This window comes from Oxyura jamaicensis, chromosome 10 (genome assembly GCF_011077185.1).
Source record: "Oxyura jamaicensis isolate SHBP4307 breed ruddy duck chromosome 10, BPBGC_Ojam_1.0, whole genome shotgun sequence".
NCBI lineage: Eukaryota > Metazoa > Chordata > Aves > Anseriformes > Anatidae > Oxyura > Oxyura jamaicensis.
Window position 1 is genome coordinate 9368333 of NC_048902.1, and position 19942 is coordinate 9388274.

The 19942-nt window shown below is 52.0% G+C and overlaps 1 protein-coding gene and 1 long non-coding RNA gene across 3 annotated transcripts in view; one reads left to right on the forward strand and one right to left on the reverse strand.

Moving 5' to 3' along the window:
• The window catches only part of LOC118172294, a 1973-nt gene extending 92 nt beyond the window's left edge, over nucleotides 1-1881 (reverse strand). Inside the window, exon 1 of the long non-coding RNA XR_004753629.1 lies at nucleotides 24-1881. This is a non-coding gene — a long non-coding RNA (uncharacterized LOC118172294). The remainder of the gene's footprint in view (nucleotides 1-23) is intronic.
• Nucleotides 1882-3092: 1211 nt separating this feature from the next.
• On the forward strand, nucleotides 3093-18751 carry PPCDC (phosphopantothenoylcysteine decarboxylase). 2 transcript variants are annotated; one of them, XM_035336117.1, is made up of 6 exons: nucleotides 3093-3362; nucleotides 4392-4558; nucleotides 8989-9084; nucleotides 11514-11642; nucleotides 13684-13852; nucleotides 18076-18751. In XM_035336117.1, exons 2-6 carry the CDS (start codon nucleotides 4406-4408, stop codon nucleotides 18159-18161), a joined length of 633 nt encoding a protein of 210 aa, XP_035192008.1. In that variant the 5' UTR covers nucleotides 3093-3362; nucleotides 4392-4405; the 3' UTR covers nucleotides 18162-18751. The 2 variants fall into 2 exon arrangements, with proteins under 2 accessions (XP_035192008.1, XP_035192009.1); XM_035336118.1 differs by having other exon boundaries at nucleotides 3093-3313.
• The last annotated feature ends 1191 nt before the right edge of the window (nucleotides 18752-19942 follow it).

Below are 19942 nucleotides of genomic sequence, written 5' to 3' on the forward strand. Positions count from 1 at the left end.
GAGCTCCTTCTCTGTTATTTCACCTTGAGCTCCTTCTCTGTTATTTCTCTTTTATTTCTCATTCTGAAGAGGCTGTGAGCTGACCTGCAGGACTCGTGCTGTGCGTGATAGTACGTGTACATTCCTGTGTCTTCTTTTCCCTGTGAAATAGTGCACGGTGGTGACTTTTTAATTCCTGTGGTGATAGGTGTGTGTTAGAACTACATCAGCCAAAAGCCCCCCCAAAAAGGGAAAGATTACAAAGTAGTGACCAGCACCCATCTCCCCCTAAATAAGAGCTGAACTACAGGTTTCTGACGTGTGAGTTTTCTTTCACTTGGTAGTATCCAGCAATCTGCCGTTGTCTCAGCAAGGGCAAGCAATCCTGGGAATTCTTTTCTTCTGCTTTTTAACTAGCAGGTGGCTGGTTTAGCCATTAAAAAAAAAAAAAAAAAGCTGTTTTAGCTGATTTTTAAAACAGGAGAGAGAGAACCCTTCAATCCTGCTGTTGACATGCTGGAAGCCAAGAGATTCCTAATCCAATCCCTGGCTCAGGATCTCCATCCACCTTCTCTCAGTGCGTGGTGTTGTAAATGTGTAGTTTACATTTTGCTGTGGAAGAGCAGTATTATTTTTGCGTGGCTGCAGATGAAAGCTGCTGTGTGCATGGGTGCGTGCGTGTTGGGGAGTGAGGACAGGTTTTCTCTGGGGGGTGAGACCAGCCTGGTCCTGTATCCTGGACCTGTTTTCTAAAGGCTTCTATTTCAAAACTAAAACTGGCAGAGTGTTTCTCGTGGGACCTATTTTTGGTGCAATCTTGCCACCCCACATACAACCAGCCCCGCCGATGCTGTAAATAACGAGGCCAATACTTCTCCCTGTTGGCTCGCAGCTCTTTAGGGAAGCTCTGGGCTGGTGGGAGTGACTCCTTGCTCGTGCTCCTACAAAGCACAGTGAAGCTTGGCTGCCTGGCTCTACTAGGATCCTTTGCAAGAATGAGTCCCCCCGGTCCACCAGCCCCCAAATCCTGCCCAGTCTGGGGAGGTCGGGCTTCCAGTGAGGGGCTTGCAGGGAGGCAGCAGGGCTCAGGGCTGGTTTGTAAATGGGGAGCAAATGGACATTGTGGGGCAGGAGGAGGGAGGGAAAGCTCCTTCTCAGAGATGCTTTTCAGACTCTAAATGCACTTTAAACAACTATTTTTTTTCCTCCAAGTCCTAGAAAAGCAGCCCAAAAGGGAATGCAGCCCTTCGGCTCCACCACCTCCTGCCCCATGGGTGCCCCAAAAATGCTGGCACTGCAGGTGCTGTGCCCCTGCCTGCCCCCCCCAGCAGTTCAGCAGTGCCAGGATGTGAGATCTGCCCACGGGGATGGCACCAAACTGGAATTTATCTTTTATTTTTTTTTTCCCAGCAAAGCACACCAAGAATAGTTTCCTTTCTGAGTATCACTTCAGTCATTTGGCAGTAGGTAGTTGTCTCTTGACAAGACTAAAATGCAGCTAATGATAAAACGCCTGTCTGTGTATGTGTGTATATAAATGTATAAACTGTAAGGAGAAACGTAATCCGTTGCTGAGCCTATTATGTACTTAATCAGGTTTAAATATTGTGCAGTTCATTTCTAGCTAGCCTAAAACTGACTATGCCAAATCACGTGCTCTGTCATCCCTGTCTGCAGAATAATGAAGTGATTTCACCTTTTGCGTTTATATTAAGCCGCATAAATGATACCTGTAACGAGCTGTAACTAACAGGCATTGCTTCAGCACCTCACCCTCCTCTCCACTGTCTCCTCTGTGCAAGCGGGACCCCTCGCTGGCGATGTGCGTGCCTTGCTCTGGTGGAAGCTGGCCATGGCTCCATGGCTTCCAAAGTGGTTATCTTTAATTAGCAGCCCTGTTAATGGGGGGACGGCCTTGGTTGTGAGCTGTGGCTGAGCTCGTTGCTGTCTCTCCTTCCCCACTGATGATGTGATAATGGGAGGGATGCCCACAAGATGCCCCTTTCCAGTTGTCTCTGGGAAATGTTGGGAGGCCGTGCGCTCACCCAGCTCTGCGCTGCCTCTGGGGTGCCAGGAGTAATCCTGCACCCCAGGGCTCTGTCCCTGTGCCCTTGCCCTCATTTCCTCCCTGTATGCTTTTCATTTTAACCCCAGCAGCAAATTTTAACCACTAGCCGTGGATTTTCTGCCTTGGAAGTATGTCGAATGTCACCGCGAGCCAGCGCTCATGCTGGGGCTGACAGGATGATGGCTTGGGGCTTTGGGGTGGGGAAATGCAGCTGGGCAGGGACACGACAACCCCCAGGGGCTGCACCCCCAGGGGCTGCTCCTGGCCAAAGGAGCCACCAAAATAACGCACGCTTCATAACGCCCAGGGCTGGGCACCAAAACAGGGGGCTTTGGGACTGGGAGAAAGCGGCGTGTGCCGGCTGCGGGTCACCAGAGGGGGGTGCGGTGTTGACCTACGGGGCCCTGAGGCTTCACTGGTGTCAGTTTGTATTTCGGGGAGCCCGCTGGGCACCGCCTAGGCCCCGAGGGCCGGCTTGGGCCTCATGGCGGCGCCGCGGGACTACATTTCCCAGCGTGCCCCGCGCCTCCCGGGGTCTGTCCCCGTTGGGCGGGGCCGGGCCGCGGGCAGGCCGCAGTCGGGCCGCGAGCCCCGGGCCGCCCTCAGCCGTGGGCCCCCCGTTGGTGCTCTGCAGGCCGCCGGGTTCCTCCCGGCCGTTTTCGGCCTCGGCAGCCTTTAGTAAGCGGTTCTCAGAGCTAAGGAGCCGGTAACGTTGTGCGGAGCCGCCTGCTTTCTGCTCCCTTCACACTAGCTCCCCGGGGCTGATCGGTGAGGGGAGGGAGCGGTCCCTCTGATGCCAACAGCCCTCACGGCCTGGTTCGGGGTGGGGGTGCCTGGGTGAATTAATTGATACTTAATAAGTGTTTTCAGCTCTGGGCAGTTTGTGGTAGCTTTAATTCTCATCAGGTAAACACCTAATGAAAGTAGTGCTGTGGTGTCAGACCACCCTGTAACTTCTCGTGGTAAGCGGTGCCTGGAAGGTCAAGCTGAAATTGTGCTCCTATCCTAGCTCTTTGTTTATTTTATTTATTTTTTTTTTTTTCAGCCACACTGAGAAACCCCAGGGGCCCAAGCACACCGTATGAATTCCCAGTGGAGCATGGAAAAAGGATGGCTGATGGGCTGAGGCACTTAGCGAGGATCTTGGTGCTTGTGCGTCTTGGTGGCTCAGGCTCCTGTAGCTGCTGCGTGAGCGTTATCTGAATCGCCCCACGAAGGATCCTAAATTAAACTTGAATCTGAATGAGCTCTGGGAATGACCAAGAGATACATTCTCTGTAGGGAACCCAACCGCCTCACTCCAACGTCCAAGCTGGTGCGTAAAATAAAGCTGGTGATAAGATTTTTTCCTTCTTCTCTTTTACCCAAAATGCTTCCAAGTAACCTCCTCTGAATAACGAGGAGGTTATTCTGACTGAATCCTGGTGTGATGCCTTCACTGAAGTACAGTTTTCAGATGTTTTAAATAAGAGAGTTTGCTCTTTGTTAGTTTCAAGACTTATGAAATAGAGACGTTCACGTGGATTCTGTAGAGGAATGCTTTTCTTTGACAGAATACTTGTGAGTGATTTATCATTAGTGATTTATCAGCGTGGCAGTGGCTCGGAGTGGCAGACCATCCTGAATAATCTCTGCTCACCACACGCCTTCAAAAACAACCTGTAGGCCTGTAGTAGTCTTGGCTTGCACCAGTGGATGAGTGAGTGGTTCTGCCTTTCGCATTCCTGCGGTGTTTGCACATGGTGGCTGGTTTGGTTTACATTTTATTCACAGTTTGGGTCTTTTTTTGCCCCATGTACAAAGAGTAATTCCTAGTGCTACTGTAAATATGTATTAGTATGATGGGCAGTACAACGCTAATGCTTGCCTGAGGCCCCCCAGAGATTTTACTTCCTAAAATGCCTCCCTGCATTTATCCTTCTCGATAGGGTGTGAAGGGAGCACGGCTCAGCTGGGCTGCATGTCTTGCCCGTAGTCAGTGTGAAAGGCGTAGTTATCGTAAGTTCTGAACCGTGTCCATCACACGAGGGCGTATTTCTGCTCTGGGGGCTGTTGGCTTTACCAACAGCAATCAAGCCTGTGTAGTTCCTGGCATTCTGTTTACCATTATCCCAGAGAACCTGTATGTAGGGAAAATGGGAGGAGTCCGGCTACTCCTGTGCTTAAAGGTGTGCCAGTACTTAAAAGCTTTGTGGGTCGGGGCCTGAATGTTGGGCATCAGACCGAGTTGCTCTGGGTCCTGCACAGCCCACGCTTAGACCTGTGTCTTTGGGAGTACGTTGTTGATGGAACCCTGCTGCGCAGGTCTCGGTGCTAAAATTCCTTTATTTTACTGTGCTCCTAGAGTTTGGCTGGACCATGGAGCCTTTCTCACGTCTAGAACCAAAGGCAACTGCAGAAACGAGTTTGTGTGTGCCAGAGAAAAAATTCCGAGTCCTGGTGGGTGTGACTGGAAGCGTGGCTGCCCTGAAGCTGCCTCTCCTCATCTCTGAATTGCTAAAAATCCCTGGGGTGAGTAAATCTTATCGGTAGAGCTGGTGTTATCCTGGTGTTTTGGTTTCCAGGAGAGACTAGATGGCTTCTGCTGAAGTGAAGAGTTCCTTCTGGCATTAAGCCCTTTAGATTGAAACCTGGGACAGGTTCCTCCTGCTTTTAAAAATCAATATTTCTCTCCCTATCGTTTCTTACTTCTCAGCACTTAACCTTTAGCTTGAAATTAGGTTTAAAGGGCAGTGATTATTCCTTGGTACTTCCCCAGGCAGACCTGGCTGCAGACACAGGTGGATGCTTGTTGGAAATTAACGTTTTTAATTAGGACCCTGCAATTTTCAGTAACTGAGATGTGGGCTTTACGAAGATGGGTGCTGCTGTCTGACCAGCAAAGGGCACCTGGGCCTTGTAAGAACAGGAGATACAAGCCAGGATGTGTGTCTGTGCGTTTTTATTTATGTTGTAACACCAGGTTGTTGTCAGGAGTAACAAAGTGTCCAGCAGAGGCCACTAGTGACTAGAGTCAGGGAAGGGAGTGTGGTAATCTTGCTTTAGAATAAAGCTAGAGGAAGCTGTAGAAGCCTTCAGCTTTTAAGCAGCGAGGCGTCTGTTTTGGAGCAGTGAAATGAAAGAGGAGCAGGAGCAAGAGCAAGAGCGTGCACTTAAATATTCACGTCTCTTGGTTAGAGTACCTGCTGAATGTCCTTTTGAAATGATTTTGACCTGAAATAACGACGAAGGCCAAAGGTCCTGGCTTGGGGCAGGAGGGTGAAGCCGAATGGTGCCGAGGAAGGGGGTGACCAGCCCAGAGCCAGCTCCAGCCACTGTCCTCTTCTTAGCAAGGGATGCGGGGCAGGCATCTTCCGGTCCTCTTGCCTTGAATCCACTTTGCTGTGGTCTCTTTTCCCTTGCTCCCGGTGCTTGGGACACCCTTTGCGGGTGGCAGGAAGAATGCAGATGGTCTGCTGTAGGAATTGAGATCAAGCGCGTTCCTGCTCTGTGAGCTTTTGATGCCTAAGTAAAAGCCTCAGATGGCTGGTCCTAAATTCTGCACTCTGTGATGTCTGTTGCAGGCCTTGTGGCCACTAGTTTTAGGCTGTACTGCATAAAAAATGAAAGATGAGTATCCAGCCTGTCCAGGAGCTTCTCGTATCAGATTTGTTAGTTAAATTTATTTGTTTACTCAGTTCTGATGTGATTTTGCTGCCTGATCCGAAGCCTGGTGGGTGAAGTCAGCATAATGTCTCCATCAAGTTTAAGACCTGCTGCATTATCTGACAGGACAGAACTTGGAGAAGCCATCGGTGGGAGCAGGGCAGAGGCAGGCTTTGATACCAGAAGAGATGCAGCCCGTAGTTTAAAATTGATGTTTCTGCTAAAACGGTTCTCAGCCAACGACTTGGCGGCACGATTTTGCACCCATTAAGCTTTAACGTGTCCTTGAGGGCGATAATTGACACGGCTACATGTTGCTGTCTTTTAAGCTCTCTGAAGATCTAGGAAATCAATAGGACAGCAGCTTACACTTTTCAGCTTTTTACCCTTGCCTCTTTTTTTTATTTTTATTTTTTGTGAGGAGACAGCACGCAGCGCGTTGTCAGGACACCTGGGGAACTCGTGGCTGTGCTGGACTCACATGCGTTGTCTCAGCCTGGTAATTTGGGTGGCCTGGCAGGAAAAGAATGTCAAAAAATCACATGGATGGGATATCAGTTAGTTAATAAGAAAGGAGAAAGCAAACTTCTTTCTGGGTGACAGCTATTGTTACTGAGGCTTCTGGATGTCATCTGGCCTTGGAGGTTTGAAGCACGTTGTGCAATTTCACTGCACTCTGGAGTTTGTGCGTGGGGCCAGAGGGATTTAGAGCTTAAGCAGAGGGATATCCACAGTCAAACAGAGGGTGTGCCAGGTAAATAGAAGGAAAAACTATGTAGGTTAAAACGATCTTGAGAGCACTGATCTCTTTCCAACATAGCTGGAGGGACTTGAAACACTTGCAGAGAACAAGGGATCCAGGAGCCCACCCCAGCAGAAAACCTCAATCAGTGAGGATAATTAAACCGCTAGAGCAGCTTTCCTGGGGGCATGGTGGAGTTACTGCCCCGTGGAGTCCTCGAACAGCCCCCTGCTGAGCTCTGCCTTGTGGTGGGTTGGACGCAGCTGTTGGTAGCCAGCCATTCCCTCGTCCTGGGCTTCAGCTTTGAAGAAGTAGGTATTTTTTTTTTTTTTTTTTTTTTAAAGAACAGAGATGGTTATGAAACTGTCTTAAAATAAGAAAAGCAAAGTGGATTTTTTGGCGTCCCTTAGCCTTTTGACCAGGTGTTTCTGGTCTGGATTAGAACCTTTTGGATACCGGCACAATTGAAGCAGCAAGGTACAAAATATGTCATGAGGTAGATGCAATTGCATCACCTCAAAATCCTTGTATTGTTACAGCTCTCTGTAAATAAGAATGGCACTGAACAAACGTTGCTGGTGAGAACTTTTAGCATGGATGCAGCCTACTGGTATTGTTTCAGAGAGCAGACAAACACCTTTAAACTCTTTAAAGTCACCAAACAAATAATATCTTGCAGCCTCAGAGGTTAACACCTCCTCAAAGCCCAGGGGATGGCAGAAAGCGGCCTTAGCACCTTTGGTGGCGTCGCTGCTTGGCTCCAAACAGCTTTCTGCAAGCTGAGGCTAATACAGATTCGACGTGGTTGATTGCTATGAATGTGATCTTCCCACTCGAAAGCACCAGAAATGCAGCGGTGGTTCTAAGCTAGGACCCCCTGAAAAGGAGCAGCTGGGAGCTGCTGGTGTAACGGAACCACCGCGTGGCTTGTGCCGTGAGCTGGCTCAGGGTGCAGGCCACCGTCAGAATTGGGTGATAACGAGGAAAATAATTATTTCCTTGCAGTTATCGGTGGTGTGAGGTGCGTCCTGAATGTTACCAGTGGTTCTGGAGCGCTCCCTTCACGTGCCGAGCAGTCTGTCGGCTGCTTTAAGGTCCGTCCTCTGCAGGAATTGCAGGTGGAAGAGCTGCAGGTGCCACGCAGGTGAGAGGCACATGCGGAGCAGGTCTGACGCTGGCTCTGCTTCGTGGCTGATCCTGGTGCGTGCAGAACGCGTCTGTGTGACCAGCAGCCGCTTGTGGCACCTGTCAGAGGCACAGCTTTGGTTGTGGGACGTGCAGAAACTGGGGCAAATTCCACTTTTTCCACCTGCTAAGATTCCTGCAGGAGGAAATAAAAGGATCTCCCGTCATAGGCACCTTAGCACCTCCTAACTGTGCGTGTCAGGCGTCCAAGGGACGTGCAGGGACTGCCCCAGCACATGCCATGTACCCGAAGGCTCAGCTGGCTTCCCGTAAGGCAGGCCGTTTGGCTAAGAGTTGGGAGAGAACCCTCAGGCGCTTTACCCCGTCTCCTTTTCCTTGTGTGAGCCACAGGAGCCCTGTGCTGTGAACGTACCTGCGCAGAGCTTTTACTGTTTCCAGCATCTTTCCCTGATGGGCACAGCAGCTGGAGGGCACTGCCCCAGCGTGCTGCCCTTGGCTGGAGCAAGGTGGGTTAACGTGGCTGTAAAAATAGTGCCTGGTAGTCTGTAGCTACCTCCCCACCTTTGGTGGTGCCTCCCTTGTCGAGAGAGAGGGGCAGCGGTGAAAGAAATCGAGGCAGAGAGAGGAATTAAAGGGAAAAATGTAATGAAGACCAAGAAATCATGCTCTGCCTGGCAGACAGGGCTTTATCACTTTCGTAACAGGCATGGTAGGCACAGGTAAGCTAACATCCTGCTGTTTCAAAAACGCCCCGGGAAACAAGGGGAGCTTTGAGCCGCTGCTTCTTGTGGAGCCTTGTTCGGCAGGGATGGGCTTGCTCTGCCCTGGTGGTGCCGGGTCCCATCTGCCAGCTTCTCGCCCAGTAGGACTCGTGACGGCTCGGCACCGTGCTTCCTCTTGGCTCCGAGTGTGGGAAGAGCGATCCTGCAGGGCCGTGCGGGCATGCCACCCCTTTCTGCGGTGGCTGAGGGAATCCACGGAGGCAGGATGCTCTGCTGCTCCCTTCGGCGGGCGTTTCCTGATTAAAGGGCACCTTCCGTGGCGCTGCGCTTTGCTGCTCCGTACCGTCCCTTTGAAGTTCTGTGTGGAGCTGCCTCTCGGTTCTGCGCTTGCTGCTGTCCCTGCTGTGAGCTGGCCATGTGAACGAGTTTGGCAGGCGGTGACTAATCACCTGCCTCGTTCTGGGTGGCAATGAGACGAGTCTTCAGCCCCCGTGAGCACCTCCAGCAGCCTGACCTTTCAGCTCGGGGTAGGTGCGGTTAGTGCACATGCACGCAGCAGGGGAACGTCCTCTGCGGATCCACAAATCTTTCAAAACCTTTGCAGCTCGAGCCCTCCTCCTCTACCCAGCTGTACAGGATTGGCCTCGGGGCATAACTGTTGGTCTGTCTTTTTGCTTTCTGCCTAGCTGGAAGTGAAGGTGGTCACTACTGAGAGAGCAAAGCACTTCTACAACCCCCAGGAGATTCCCGTCCCCCTCTATAGCGATGAAGACGAATGGCAGGTGAGTAGTTCTACCTCTGGAGAGGGCGAGGGCTCCACTCCTGTCCCCACTAGCCTCGTGTTTTGTGATTCAAGTCGTTTCATCACTTGGGCCTTTTGCTTCCTGCTGACCAACGGGTCCTGCTTCAGCAGAAGGCAGGGCTCGCAGAGGTTTCACTCCGTTGTTCAAGTGCTGAACAGCAAATCAAAGCGTTCCTCCTTTTCTTCATGAGAGACCGCATTCCTTAGATTCTTGGCTAAGGCTCACCTCTTTGCTGGAGTGCTGCGTGCTCTGGAGCAGGGCTCTCAGAGAGGTGAGCGAGGCAGCGCTGGCTGAACAGGAGGATTTGGTACCGCCCTAGCAGGCTTGCAGCAGGCACTGTGGGTAGAAGTGGTCTCTCACCAGCCTGGGCTCAGCAGCTCTCTGCAGCGCTGAGAGGAGCATCAGGAAATGTCAAGAAAGCCACTGCAAAGTGGTGGTGAGGGTGTCAGCTGCTTGCCGTGACTCATACTTGTCAGGAAGGCAACAGCTTAATTCTCCTTATCGCTGCCTATTCTAAATCTGCCGGCACCACTGACAGTCACAAAACTACCCAGGCTGCTTCAGAGCTCAGCTCGGTGTCCGGCTGGGAAACCTCAGCCACCGCTGCCTGTGTGCTGCAGCTTCTTGCTCTGCGTCCTCCAAATCTGCCTGCGCCTCGGGAGGGAACCAAAGCTGGCGTGTGCCGTGTCTGAGCCGGCTGCGGGGCCACCTCTCGTGGGGAGTTCCATGCCAGCAGGGCCTGCTGCAGTGTCCTGCTCTCGCCCCTGTGGTGGGCGGCTGGCCGTAAGAGGTGTTCTCCTGGTGGCAGCAGGGTGTGTAGCTCAAAAGGCATCCACGCTGATGCGTGTACGTGGAAGAGATCAGTCCATCGTTCTTTGGATTTTAGCAACGTGCTATCAACTTGACCTTTTTCACCAGTTTTTCCCCTCGAACCAGTTATGCATGAGCACACCTCGCAGGATCCACTAATAACAGTGGCCGGTGGCATCTTTTTGGCTCTTCTCCATAGAATTATCTTCTCTTGAATATGATTCTGTTAATGTGCTTTGAGAGATTCTGGGATGGAGGGATGTATGAACGTCGACATTTGTTTTTCTGTGCATTTTCTCTCAGCTTTGCAGGACTGATGGCAGCGCGAGCTGATCTCCCCTTTAACAGTTCTCTCGCAAATGCACTCACACGCAAGTGTTGCTTTCATGTGGAGAGGGGCAATGGCCAGGAAGCTCTCTGGCCGGTCTAGAAGATCAGCAGAGGTCTGGTGGGTGCTAGGATGCTACAGTTCCAGGCAAAGCTATTCAGGAGGAGCCCTCTGTGTGGTCACAGAGGTGCAGGTCAGGCTCTGTGGGCTGTTGGCGCACTGTTGGAGCAGACCTGGAGCCTTTGTAACGTGCCCTGCTGACACCAGGGTAGCAAATAAGCCTGCTCAGCATGTTCGGGAGCTGTTCTATTCTGAAAATAAAACTACAACCTTCAGCGCTTGTAGAAAAAACAAAAGCGAGTGGAAGAGCTGGGAAAGGTGTCAGGGAGCCCTGGCTTTCCGGATGCTGCCTTTTTGTTGTGGTTTCCAGCGAGTCAGAGAGGGAATACTTCATGGCCCTGACACACCTGCTGCTGCTGTGGGGCTGTCTGCTCTCTGGGGATGAAGCACCTGCTGCTGCTTGCTGCTTCTCTTGATGCTGTCCCAGTTGTATGTGCTCTTAAGCAGAGCAGGGACCCCCCCCCGAGCTTTACTGAGGATACAAGTGCCTGCGTGGAGCCCCGAGGATGGAAGTGCCTGGCTGGCCAAACCTCATCCCTCCTAGAGGCTGCCCACAGGACTGCTCCCTGCTCAGTTGTGTGGCTTTACTTTGCTCTGAGCATGCTTCCTAAGTGAGAAGAGGGTCAGTTATGGGTCTGAACCTCTTCAAAAGCCAGTGGGCGGCTTCAGAGGGCCTAGAACACAAGAAAGAGGTGTGAGGCTTCTATGTCACGCGGGTTCCCCAGACAGGACCCAACCAGGGGGAATCTGCTGGGTTTGGTTGGCTGATAGGATGCAGCGGGCTTCTCAGATGCACTACGCCTTACGGGAGCTTTTATGCCTGGCATCTGTGAAGCTAGGGGATGATGTGGATGGAGAAAGCTTTTTGCTGGGAGCTGGTGAGGTTGTTGGATGCACAAATTGTTGGCTGTGTGGGGAAACTACCCCTTAGCTGTGCTTCCTAAGCGCTGCTGCCCTGCAGCCTTCGCTGGAGGAGGTGGGAAGTCAGAAACGGGAGCGCTGTGGCTGCAGTCCCCAGTCCCCCCACGCTGTCAGATGTTGCTGGATGTGAGAATAACGAAGCTGAGGCTGCAGTCACTGCCGTGGGCTCGGTGCAGTGCCCGCTGTTCGCTGCGAGGGTTTGGTAACCTGCATCTTGTCTCCTCCCCAGCTGTGGAAGGGCCGCTTGGACCCGGTGCTGCACATTGAGCTCAGACGGTGGGCCGACCTCATGCTGGTGGCCCCTCTTGATGCAAACACCCTGGCAAAGCTCGCCACCGGGATCTGTGACAACCTGCTAGTGAGTAACTGCGGCTCTGCCTGAGAGCAGCCCCTCGGTTCCCTCCCCTCCCAGCGCTGGTCGGTCTGACCTTTCTTTCATGGAAACTCTTGTTCTTCGGCAGCTTCAAGATTTGCATGTTCTGCTGCCGCTTCATATGCTTGTCTCTGTCTTCTGCCAGCATGGTTCCCCTGATCCTTCTCAAACACCTGTTCTTTCCTTCCCTGACCTGTGTTCCTCTCCATTCCTGGGCTATCTTGGTGTCTTCCATTATTTCCCAGTCCCTCTTTTGTGCCTGTCCTGCTTTTTCTAGTGGATGATCCTTCTCTCCTTCTACCTCCACCCTCTCTCTATCGTGTTCTCTCTCTCTCTCTGTTGTGTTCTCTCTCTCTCTCTGACTTTTGAGTTCCTCTCTGCATTTTTGAGATGTAAGCTGGAAAGACACCTGTGAGATCAGATAAAACTGTTTACTTCCTGCTACCTCACCTCCTCCCTCACCTAACTGCATAGCACAGAAATTCAAATATGTGCACGCTTACGTACCTTCCAGTTTCAGCTATGGTATTTTTTTTGCTTGTTCAGGCTTGTTTTTCTGGTACTGAAGGTGCTCTGGCTCAAAGACTGATCAGAAACTCTATTAAAAGAGAGCGTGCTGCTTAGTTCAGCGATCAGGAACTTGTGTGTAGCTTCAGTGCTCTGCGTCGAGCCATCATCAGGAAAGGTCATACGTATACAGCACCTGGAAGATGTGCCAGGAAGCTGCAAAAGTGCAAATGCTGCATCACCCCTCGGTAACGCCGGGAGGATGGATTTAGGAATGGAGGCAGTGCATCAGCTCTGCCTGGGGAGCCCTGCGGGGCCAGCTTAGCTGTCTAGGTAAGAAAGAGTGCCTACAAATGAGCAAAGTACACCAGTACACCCAGAGCTACGGCACTCATTTGTCTGAGCAGCTCTCTGGAGATCTGGGGAAGCCAGAAAGAGCTGAATGAGGGACAAGCAACATCTTGTCCTGCTGAGTCCCCTTTGTACCGTAGCCAACAGAGGAAGAGCTCAGGAAGGGTGTTAGGGACGTGGCTTCACAAACCCCTGCCAGTCCTGGATGGTTTTGTGGAGGGAAGAGGTGGCTACAGTAAAGAAATGCAAGTGCTAGAGGCGTTGGTTAGCAAGTTTGAACAGATTCTAGCAGACTTCCCCTGTGCCGCGAAGGGTTCAGATCACAGGGCATGAAAAAGGATGGGCAGCTCGCTCCGAAGTACTGTGAACTGCGCAGAGCCCCCGCACCAGGGACCCGTGTGAGCTGCCTGGGGGGCTCCCTCTGCATCCCTGAGCTGTCAGGGCTAGGGAAACTGAAGGGCATTGCACTGTTTAAGAGCAACCACCATTTATCTTTCTAAGGAGATGAGGTGATAGTAGCTTATCTGGAAGCTGTATGTTATTGCGGCCTCAGATGTGAGCCTCTGCAGCACGCAGGAGCTGCTGGGTGGTTTGTAATCTACCAGCATCTTCTGCAGCAGCGCAGATAGGTTCGTGTAATCCTCCGTGAGAATGCTGGAAGCAGCAGCGCTTCCCTTGTCAGCCGTTGGGGATCCAGTTGGCGTCTTGTTTGAGAAGATTGACTTGCCAACTTTTTCTGTTTAGCTCTACAGCTGGCTTATCTGAAGCGTTGCCTGGGGATTTCTCTGGAGCTGATACGATCTGTGGCCACCCCTCAGCTTCTCTTGGTCTCCCACAAGGGCTGGCTGCATGCATCGCGTTCCAGCGTGGTTTGCTCCAGCGACTGGGATGTCTTGCTTGGCTCTGATCTGGTGTAGGATGGAATCTCTTCTCTTTGTAGCCTCCCTCGTCCTTCTTGCCTGTCAGAGAGGAGCTTTGCTGGAATGTAACACAAATTAGTAGCAGCCCCGTGGACCTGCTCACGGGTTAGTCCAGCTGCGCTGACAGATGGATGCTTTTGGCCCTCTCATGATAGCAGGGCTGGGAAAGCGCTTCTGTGCAGCAGAGAGGTGAGACAGAATGAGGAAAGAAAACATCTCAGAGCCCAACCTCTTGGCTTCTTTTGCAGACTTGTGTCATCCGTGCCTGGGACCTGCGCAAACCTCTGCTCTTCTGCCCAGCTATGAACACAGCCATGTGGGAACATCCCATCACAGCTCAGCAGGTGGAGCAGCTGAAGGGCTTTGGCTACACGGAGATCCCCTGTGTGGTGAAGAAACTCGTGTGTGGAGACGAAGGTCAGTCCCATTGCATGTCATCTGACTGTTCTGCTGCCCAAGTGCCCCTAACATCCTGAGGGGAGCTGCCCTGTTCTTTTGCCCTGTGACCTGCAAGATGTTGGACTGCAGAGAGCAGGTGCTCGTTGCCAAGGTTTGTATGAACAAGGTGAAATGTTGCCCTGTGCTAGCTGGCACCTATTATTCTTCATTAATCTTTTAGCAGTCTCATGAGACCATCCAAGCCAGGCTCTCCGACGAGCTGTTAGATATTTCAAAGAAATGCCCATCCTCAGAGAGAGCAGATCAAGCAGAAGGAAGGCTTTGTGGTGAGCACTATCAGCCTGGGATTTGGGTGTCCCAGCCTTGCCCTCTGCTGAGACAGAGACATGATGAAAACAGCCCATGGCTCCTCGTCTCTGCCAGGGGGATAATATCTTATCCCTCAGAGCAGGCTCTGAGGATAAGCGCTTTGCAGATGTGGCTGAGGGTGTAGCTGGATGTGCATTTAACATGTGTTGTTGTTTGTTGCCTGGGTTACTTTTCAGCTAGATCAGCTTTCCAATCTTGTTTTGGTTTGGGGTTTTGACATCGGGCTTGTGTGAAGTGAAAGAAGGGGGTAGGAAATGTTGTCACACTCAGTTTCGAGTCTTAACTCATGCTGACAAATAAAATGGTCCCGGCTGTGTTTTACAAACTGGTTTAAATGAAGACGTTCTGACTTCAGGGAGGTTTTGAGAAGCTTTTTTTTTTTTTTTTTTTAAACAAGCAATTTGGATGAATGGATTTTCTTCTTCAGTTGAGATTTCTTCTGGAAAAAATGTAAAATGTCACCCAATTCCTGCTGTAATAGCAAATGTGCCTGCACAATAACGCGCTCATCCTTCCATTTAACAACCCCAGTGATATCAAGATCCCAAACACTCTGTTGGATGCCTCAAAAGGCAGTCTGTAGTGAAGGCAGGATATTAAAATCTTCTGAGTGGTTAAATTCTAGGGCTGGCTTTCTTAGTGTCTGAGTCGTTAGGTGCAGTGCTTCTAGGGAATGCTTTCTTGAGCTGAAGACTAAGAAATATTTACAGTTAGGTAAGCGTAGTCAAGTAACTCAGGCATCAGCTAAACTGTCCTGGACAATTATGTTTCCACTGGGGTTTTAGACCTGATTACATCAAATTTCTTGCGTACTTGTAATAATGTTAAGGGAAAACGCCCAGAAGAGGTCATTCCACGCAGACGTTTTGGCAGAAGTGCAAAGGCCATCTGGCAGAGCTTCTTGGTCCCTCGGAGCTTTTCCTTCATCTCTCTTAGTACTTGCGTGGGACCTCTGTTCCCGTGGCACTCGGATGTTTGCTCCCAAGGGGTAATGTGCTTTTTGTGCCGGTCCACACACCTGAAGCAGAAAGAGGTGTCCCTCTTCCACAGGTGGGGATGTGAGGTGCAGGAGGGCCCTGTGAGTGGACTCGTGTGGAGTAGAGCTGGATGGCAAACACGGTTTCCACCTTGTGCTGCTCTGCCCTGCCCCTTTCCTGGGGCTGCCACCCCTGCGGCAGGGTTGTGCGAGCCACATGAGAAGCAGCACGTGAACTGCTGCGGTTTGTAGCTCAGAGTGGCAAGGCAAAGCAGCGTCGATCAGGAGTTACCTCACTACACCAGCAGGCATTTGGGAGCCGCTTCGTGTTCCGTGCAAACCTTGCTGCTGTGAGAACAAACTCCGCGGGAGAGGGGTGGTAAGGTCAGTTGGGGCAGTAGTAGCCACATCTGACACTGCTCTGCTCGTGCTCGTGAGTCAATTTGCAGCAAGATTTTCCTGTTGGCACATGCCAGGGTTTTCCTGGCAATGTGTAAGAAAATTATGGCGAAGCAGTAATGCACTCCAGCTCTCTGAAGACCCAAAGTCGTCTCCACTGCTGACTTTTTTCTCCCCCTTCTCTTTTTTCAGGCCTTTTACCCCACGGCCTCTTCTTCCAAACTAATTTCTGCCTTGTGGGTTTTATCCACAAAGGGGTTTGCCCAGCTTTCACCCAAACAGCAGACAGCAGAGCTCGCATCTGGTGCAGAAGAAAAGAGATTCGGTTTGCACCAGTTTTGTCTGTTGACATTGTGGTTTGACTTGCTGGTGAGAGGTTCGCCTTCCTCCGCTCGTGTGACTGATCTCACCTGAAGTGGGCCAGATCCTGGCTGCCACCAAGTTTCTGTGTTACATGTATCAGGTAGAGGTTGTTTCTTCCTTAGTGAGTGGCTTTGGGCATAAGGCCCAGCTAAAAACGAGTTAAAATAACAAATGAAATCGAGCTGACAATTTAAATGCTCCCTTGATTGGATAGCTAAATGTAACCTGCCGGCTGTTGGCCTTGATGATATCCGCGTGCCACGATATAAGGAGACTTGGAGGAGAGCTTTGCAGCCTGTGGGCCTGCAGCAATTTACTGTTGCAAAACACTTCCAATCTGCTAATATCTTCATCATCCTTGGCTGGGTTTCTAGAGCTTGGCACGCTGGAAGAATTTTACCTGTAGGCATGATCTGTGCTGTAAGACAGGCTGTTTAGCAAGAGTTTTCTCAGCTAAACCTAAAGATCCAGCTGTGGATTGCCAAAGATGTGGAGGAAGTGGGTCATGGAGGACAAAGGCGGGCCTTGAAGGGTGTAGCTCTGCCAAGCCGTGAGGCGGCAGTCAGGGAATGTCTTTTGTTTAGCAGGGCTTGTGAGACGCAGCTCCTCTCGAGATTAAGAGGCCCGAAGCACCCAAATCTGCCTGCGTCTTGTCCGTAGGGTGCTTCAAGCCTCCTAGGATTTATAGGTCTGGAAAAGGTGGAGTGGAGGGTGGGTCTTACTGAGTGTTTCTTAGGGAAACTCAGTTTTCTTGTCCTTCCAGAAGTATTGTTCTTCGCCCCCAGTCTTCACAGTTCTATCCAGTTATGCCTTCTGTCCCAGGTAAGGCCCCGGGGGCTCATCCCTACTGGAAAACTGAGGGTGAAGTTAGATTTGGGCTGTGATCTGCCCGCAGAGAGCACTTCCCTCTGCCGTTCTGAACAGCCTTTCCCCTTCCCCTCCATCTTTCCTCAAGTTGTTGCTGTCCTTTGGAGCCTGCTGTTGGGCACTGCTCATCTGTGCGCTCACTCACCCAGCTGTGTAAACGGACCAGAAAAAAAAGAGGGAAACTGAACCTCCCTGAGCTAATGTCTAATGACAATAAGGCTCATGTTATAAACAATTAGAGCAATTAGCCGGCAGAACAAAGGACCAGTAGAAACTCCCATCTTTTGAATCTCCTAATGGAGACACATTCTGGTCGGGAGGTATCCCTGCGTTTGCCTCAAGCAAACGACAGGAGTGAACGGACTGAGTTCTGCGAGTGCGTGAGGTTGGACGAGATGATTTAGTGAGCTCTGGCATTAAAACTTTCATTCTAAGCTTAAAAAAAAGTCTTTCAGAAGGAAGCAACAGCGCAGTGTAGATTAGATGTTCATCTGGCAGCTAACCAGCCCAAAAGGAAAAGCTTTCACATTTTGTTCTGTTCAGCACTCACTCTTCTCCAAGAATTACTCCCAAGAACCAAGCTAGTGCAAATCCAGGGCAGCTCTCTCTAATGTGGGGCGAACTGTAGAGTCACTGGAATGGTATGAAATCAACTTCTTTTTTTTAAATAGTCACAGATCATTTCAAAACAATACTGAGCACACGCAGTGTTTGCACTGGAGGAGGGAGGGGAGGCAGGGTGTTTTGTTACCCACGTGCTTTTTTTTGGTCTCTTTTGCACACTTACTCCCGGGGTAGCGTGAGCTGAGAGACCAGCTCCCTGCGCAGGGGTTAGGCGCAGTTGTCCTTGGAGCTGATTCAGAACATGAGGTACTTATTAAGGTCATATGAATTGCCTTTTGAGGTTTCCTGCCTCCCTCCATTGACTGTCTGAGGAGCTCGTGCTCCTGCTTAGACTTGTGAGTTAGGAGCCAGGCGAAGTCAGCCTGACTGCTCCTCCCCGATGGCATTCCTTCGTGCCACAAAACCCCTGCCCAACCGGCAGGCCCGAGCCCATCCTCCGGCCTCCACAGCTGCTTTTTGTGGGGTGAGTCACGAGGAAGCACACGGGGCTACTGAGGAAGCTTTGCCCCGGCCTTGCAGTGCTCCGCCACTGCCTCTGCGTTGCCGCAGGGCTGCCGAGTGCGGAGGGGAGCAGAGGTGGGGCGGGGGAAGCGTGTCCTCACGCTCTCTCCCCGGGCTTCACCGTGCGCGTTTGGCCCTGCAGGTCGAGGTGCCATGGCAGAGGTGTGGACCATCGCCGAGAGCGTGCGGAGGATCGTTGAAGAGTGGGACCTGCCGGCGCAGAGCTGACTGCTCGCCGTGTGAATTGCCTTCCTGGGGACCTGAAGATAAACCGAACAGGAAACCCAGTCGAGACGGCGCGCGTCCCTACAGCAGGCTCCCCAACCGAAGGGGTGCAGCAGTTGGCTCCCAGCTGGTGCCAAACTGCCGTGTGGTACCTCGCTGCAGGCTTTCAGAAACCAACGCCGAGCCCACACTGCTTTCGTGTGGGAAAACTGCGGTATCTCGCAGCGACGCAGTAACGTTCCCCCAGGCCCTGTGGCCCCGTGTTTCACGTGTGAGCCTTTCTGAGGAGGCTCAGAAGGAACTGCCAGAGGTCCAGAGGTGCCCCTGGGGCAGCTGGAGAGGAGGAGGGCGATGTGCCAGTCCTGGTGGTGGGGAGCTGGGTGTGGGGATGTGCCCGCTCTCCAGAGCGTGCTCTGTGTCTGTGCTGCTTTCACCGTTCCAGCAGGAGTCACTGTCCAAAAAGCATTTCCCCTCCGGGAGCTTAGTAACAGGGAGCTTTTGATTCTGCCCCTGAGGAATTGCCTCTTGTAGCTGCATTGGGGGTGCCGGTGCCTAACCTGGTTGCCTGTGTGTGCTGTTGTTATCAGAGATGGAAAAAAAAAGGACTGAGAAGCTCTCTAGTCCTCAAATTAGCCTTTGCCTTTTGTATGTGCTGACCAGCTCGGGATGCAGAAATCAGACAGGCAGGAAGCGGCCCCTGCGGGAAGCCGGGGGGTGTTTCCCACGGGCGTGGAGTCACGCCTTACCTCTCTCAGTGCTCCCCGGCTTGAACATTAACGGGCTGGCGTGGAGAAATTGGGAAATCCTGTGACCCTGCGGGCCCGAGCAGCCAGGGCTCCCCCAGTGCAGCCTGTCCTCAGAAACGTGGTCCTGCCCCTGGGGGGGAAGCGGGCCGGTGAACACGTCGCCGCAGCTCGGTACTGCTGAGCCAGAGTTTATTTTTAACTAGGCCCAGCCAAATTTAAGGCCTTCGGTACAGAATGTGCATCCTGCCTGTGGGGGCAACCTTCAAACTGCTGCGCACGAGGGAAGAGGTTATCGGGGTCTGTTTGCTCTCCTTATCTATTCCGCACAAATAAAAACCGCTGAACTTTCCCGTTTTGTCTCTTCCACTGACCAGGAGCCGGGGTCTCGGAGCTTCTAGGAATAAAGGCGGAAGGAGCCTGGTGTGAGCAGAGCTGCTGGCTCACGAGAAGGGCCGCGGCAGTGCCACGGTTCCCAGCTTTTGCCTCCCAGTGGTTGTGCCAGCCTGCACGGGCGATGTCTGTGGTGGTTTGCTCATGTCAGGATGGCAAAAGCTGCCAACGCAGTGCAGGTTTTTACTTTGAGCTTCTTGAAGGGGGTGGAAGAGACGCCTCTTGATTTCCATGAGGTCTCTTCCTCCTCACAAAGCAACGTGTTCTGGTGGTTGCAACTGGCGCTGGACGCTGCGGGCTCTCCTCTGGCTCTGCCACGGATGTCTTGCAGAGTTAGGGTTGCTTATCCTCCCTCCTCGTCTGTGATTTGGCAACACAGCCAACCCCCAGCGTTCCTCACACCGCGTCAAAACACCGCGTCCTTGGTACGAGCGCTCATCTGTTACGGGGCTGTTTTGCTGCCTCGAGCTGCTCTGGGCATCGCCCGCCTTCTCCCCCTATAAAAAATATGCAATAAAGTATAAAGAGCACGCTGCGGAGCGTGAGCGCTGGTAGTTCAGCGCAAATGGGATAACATAACGTGCCCTTCTTAGACCCAGCGTTTGTGCTGGCTCACCTGGTAGCGCGCAGATCCGGGGCTTGTGGTCA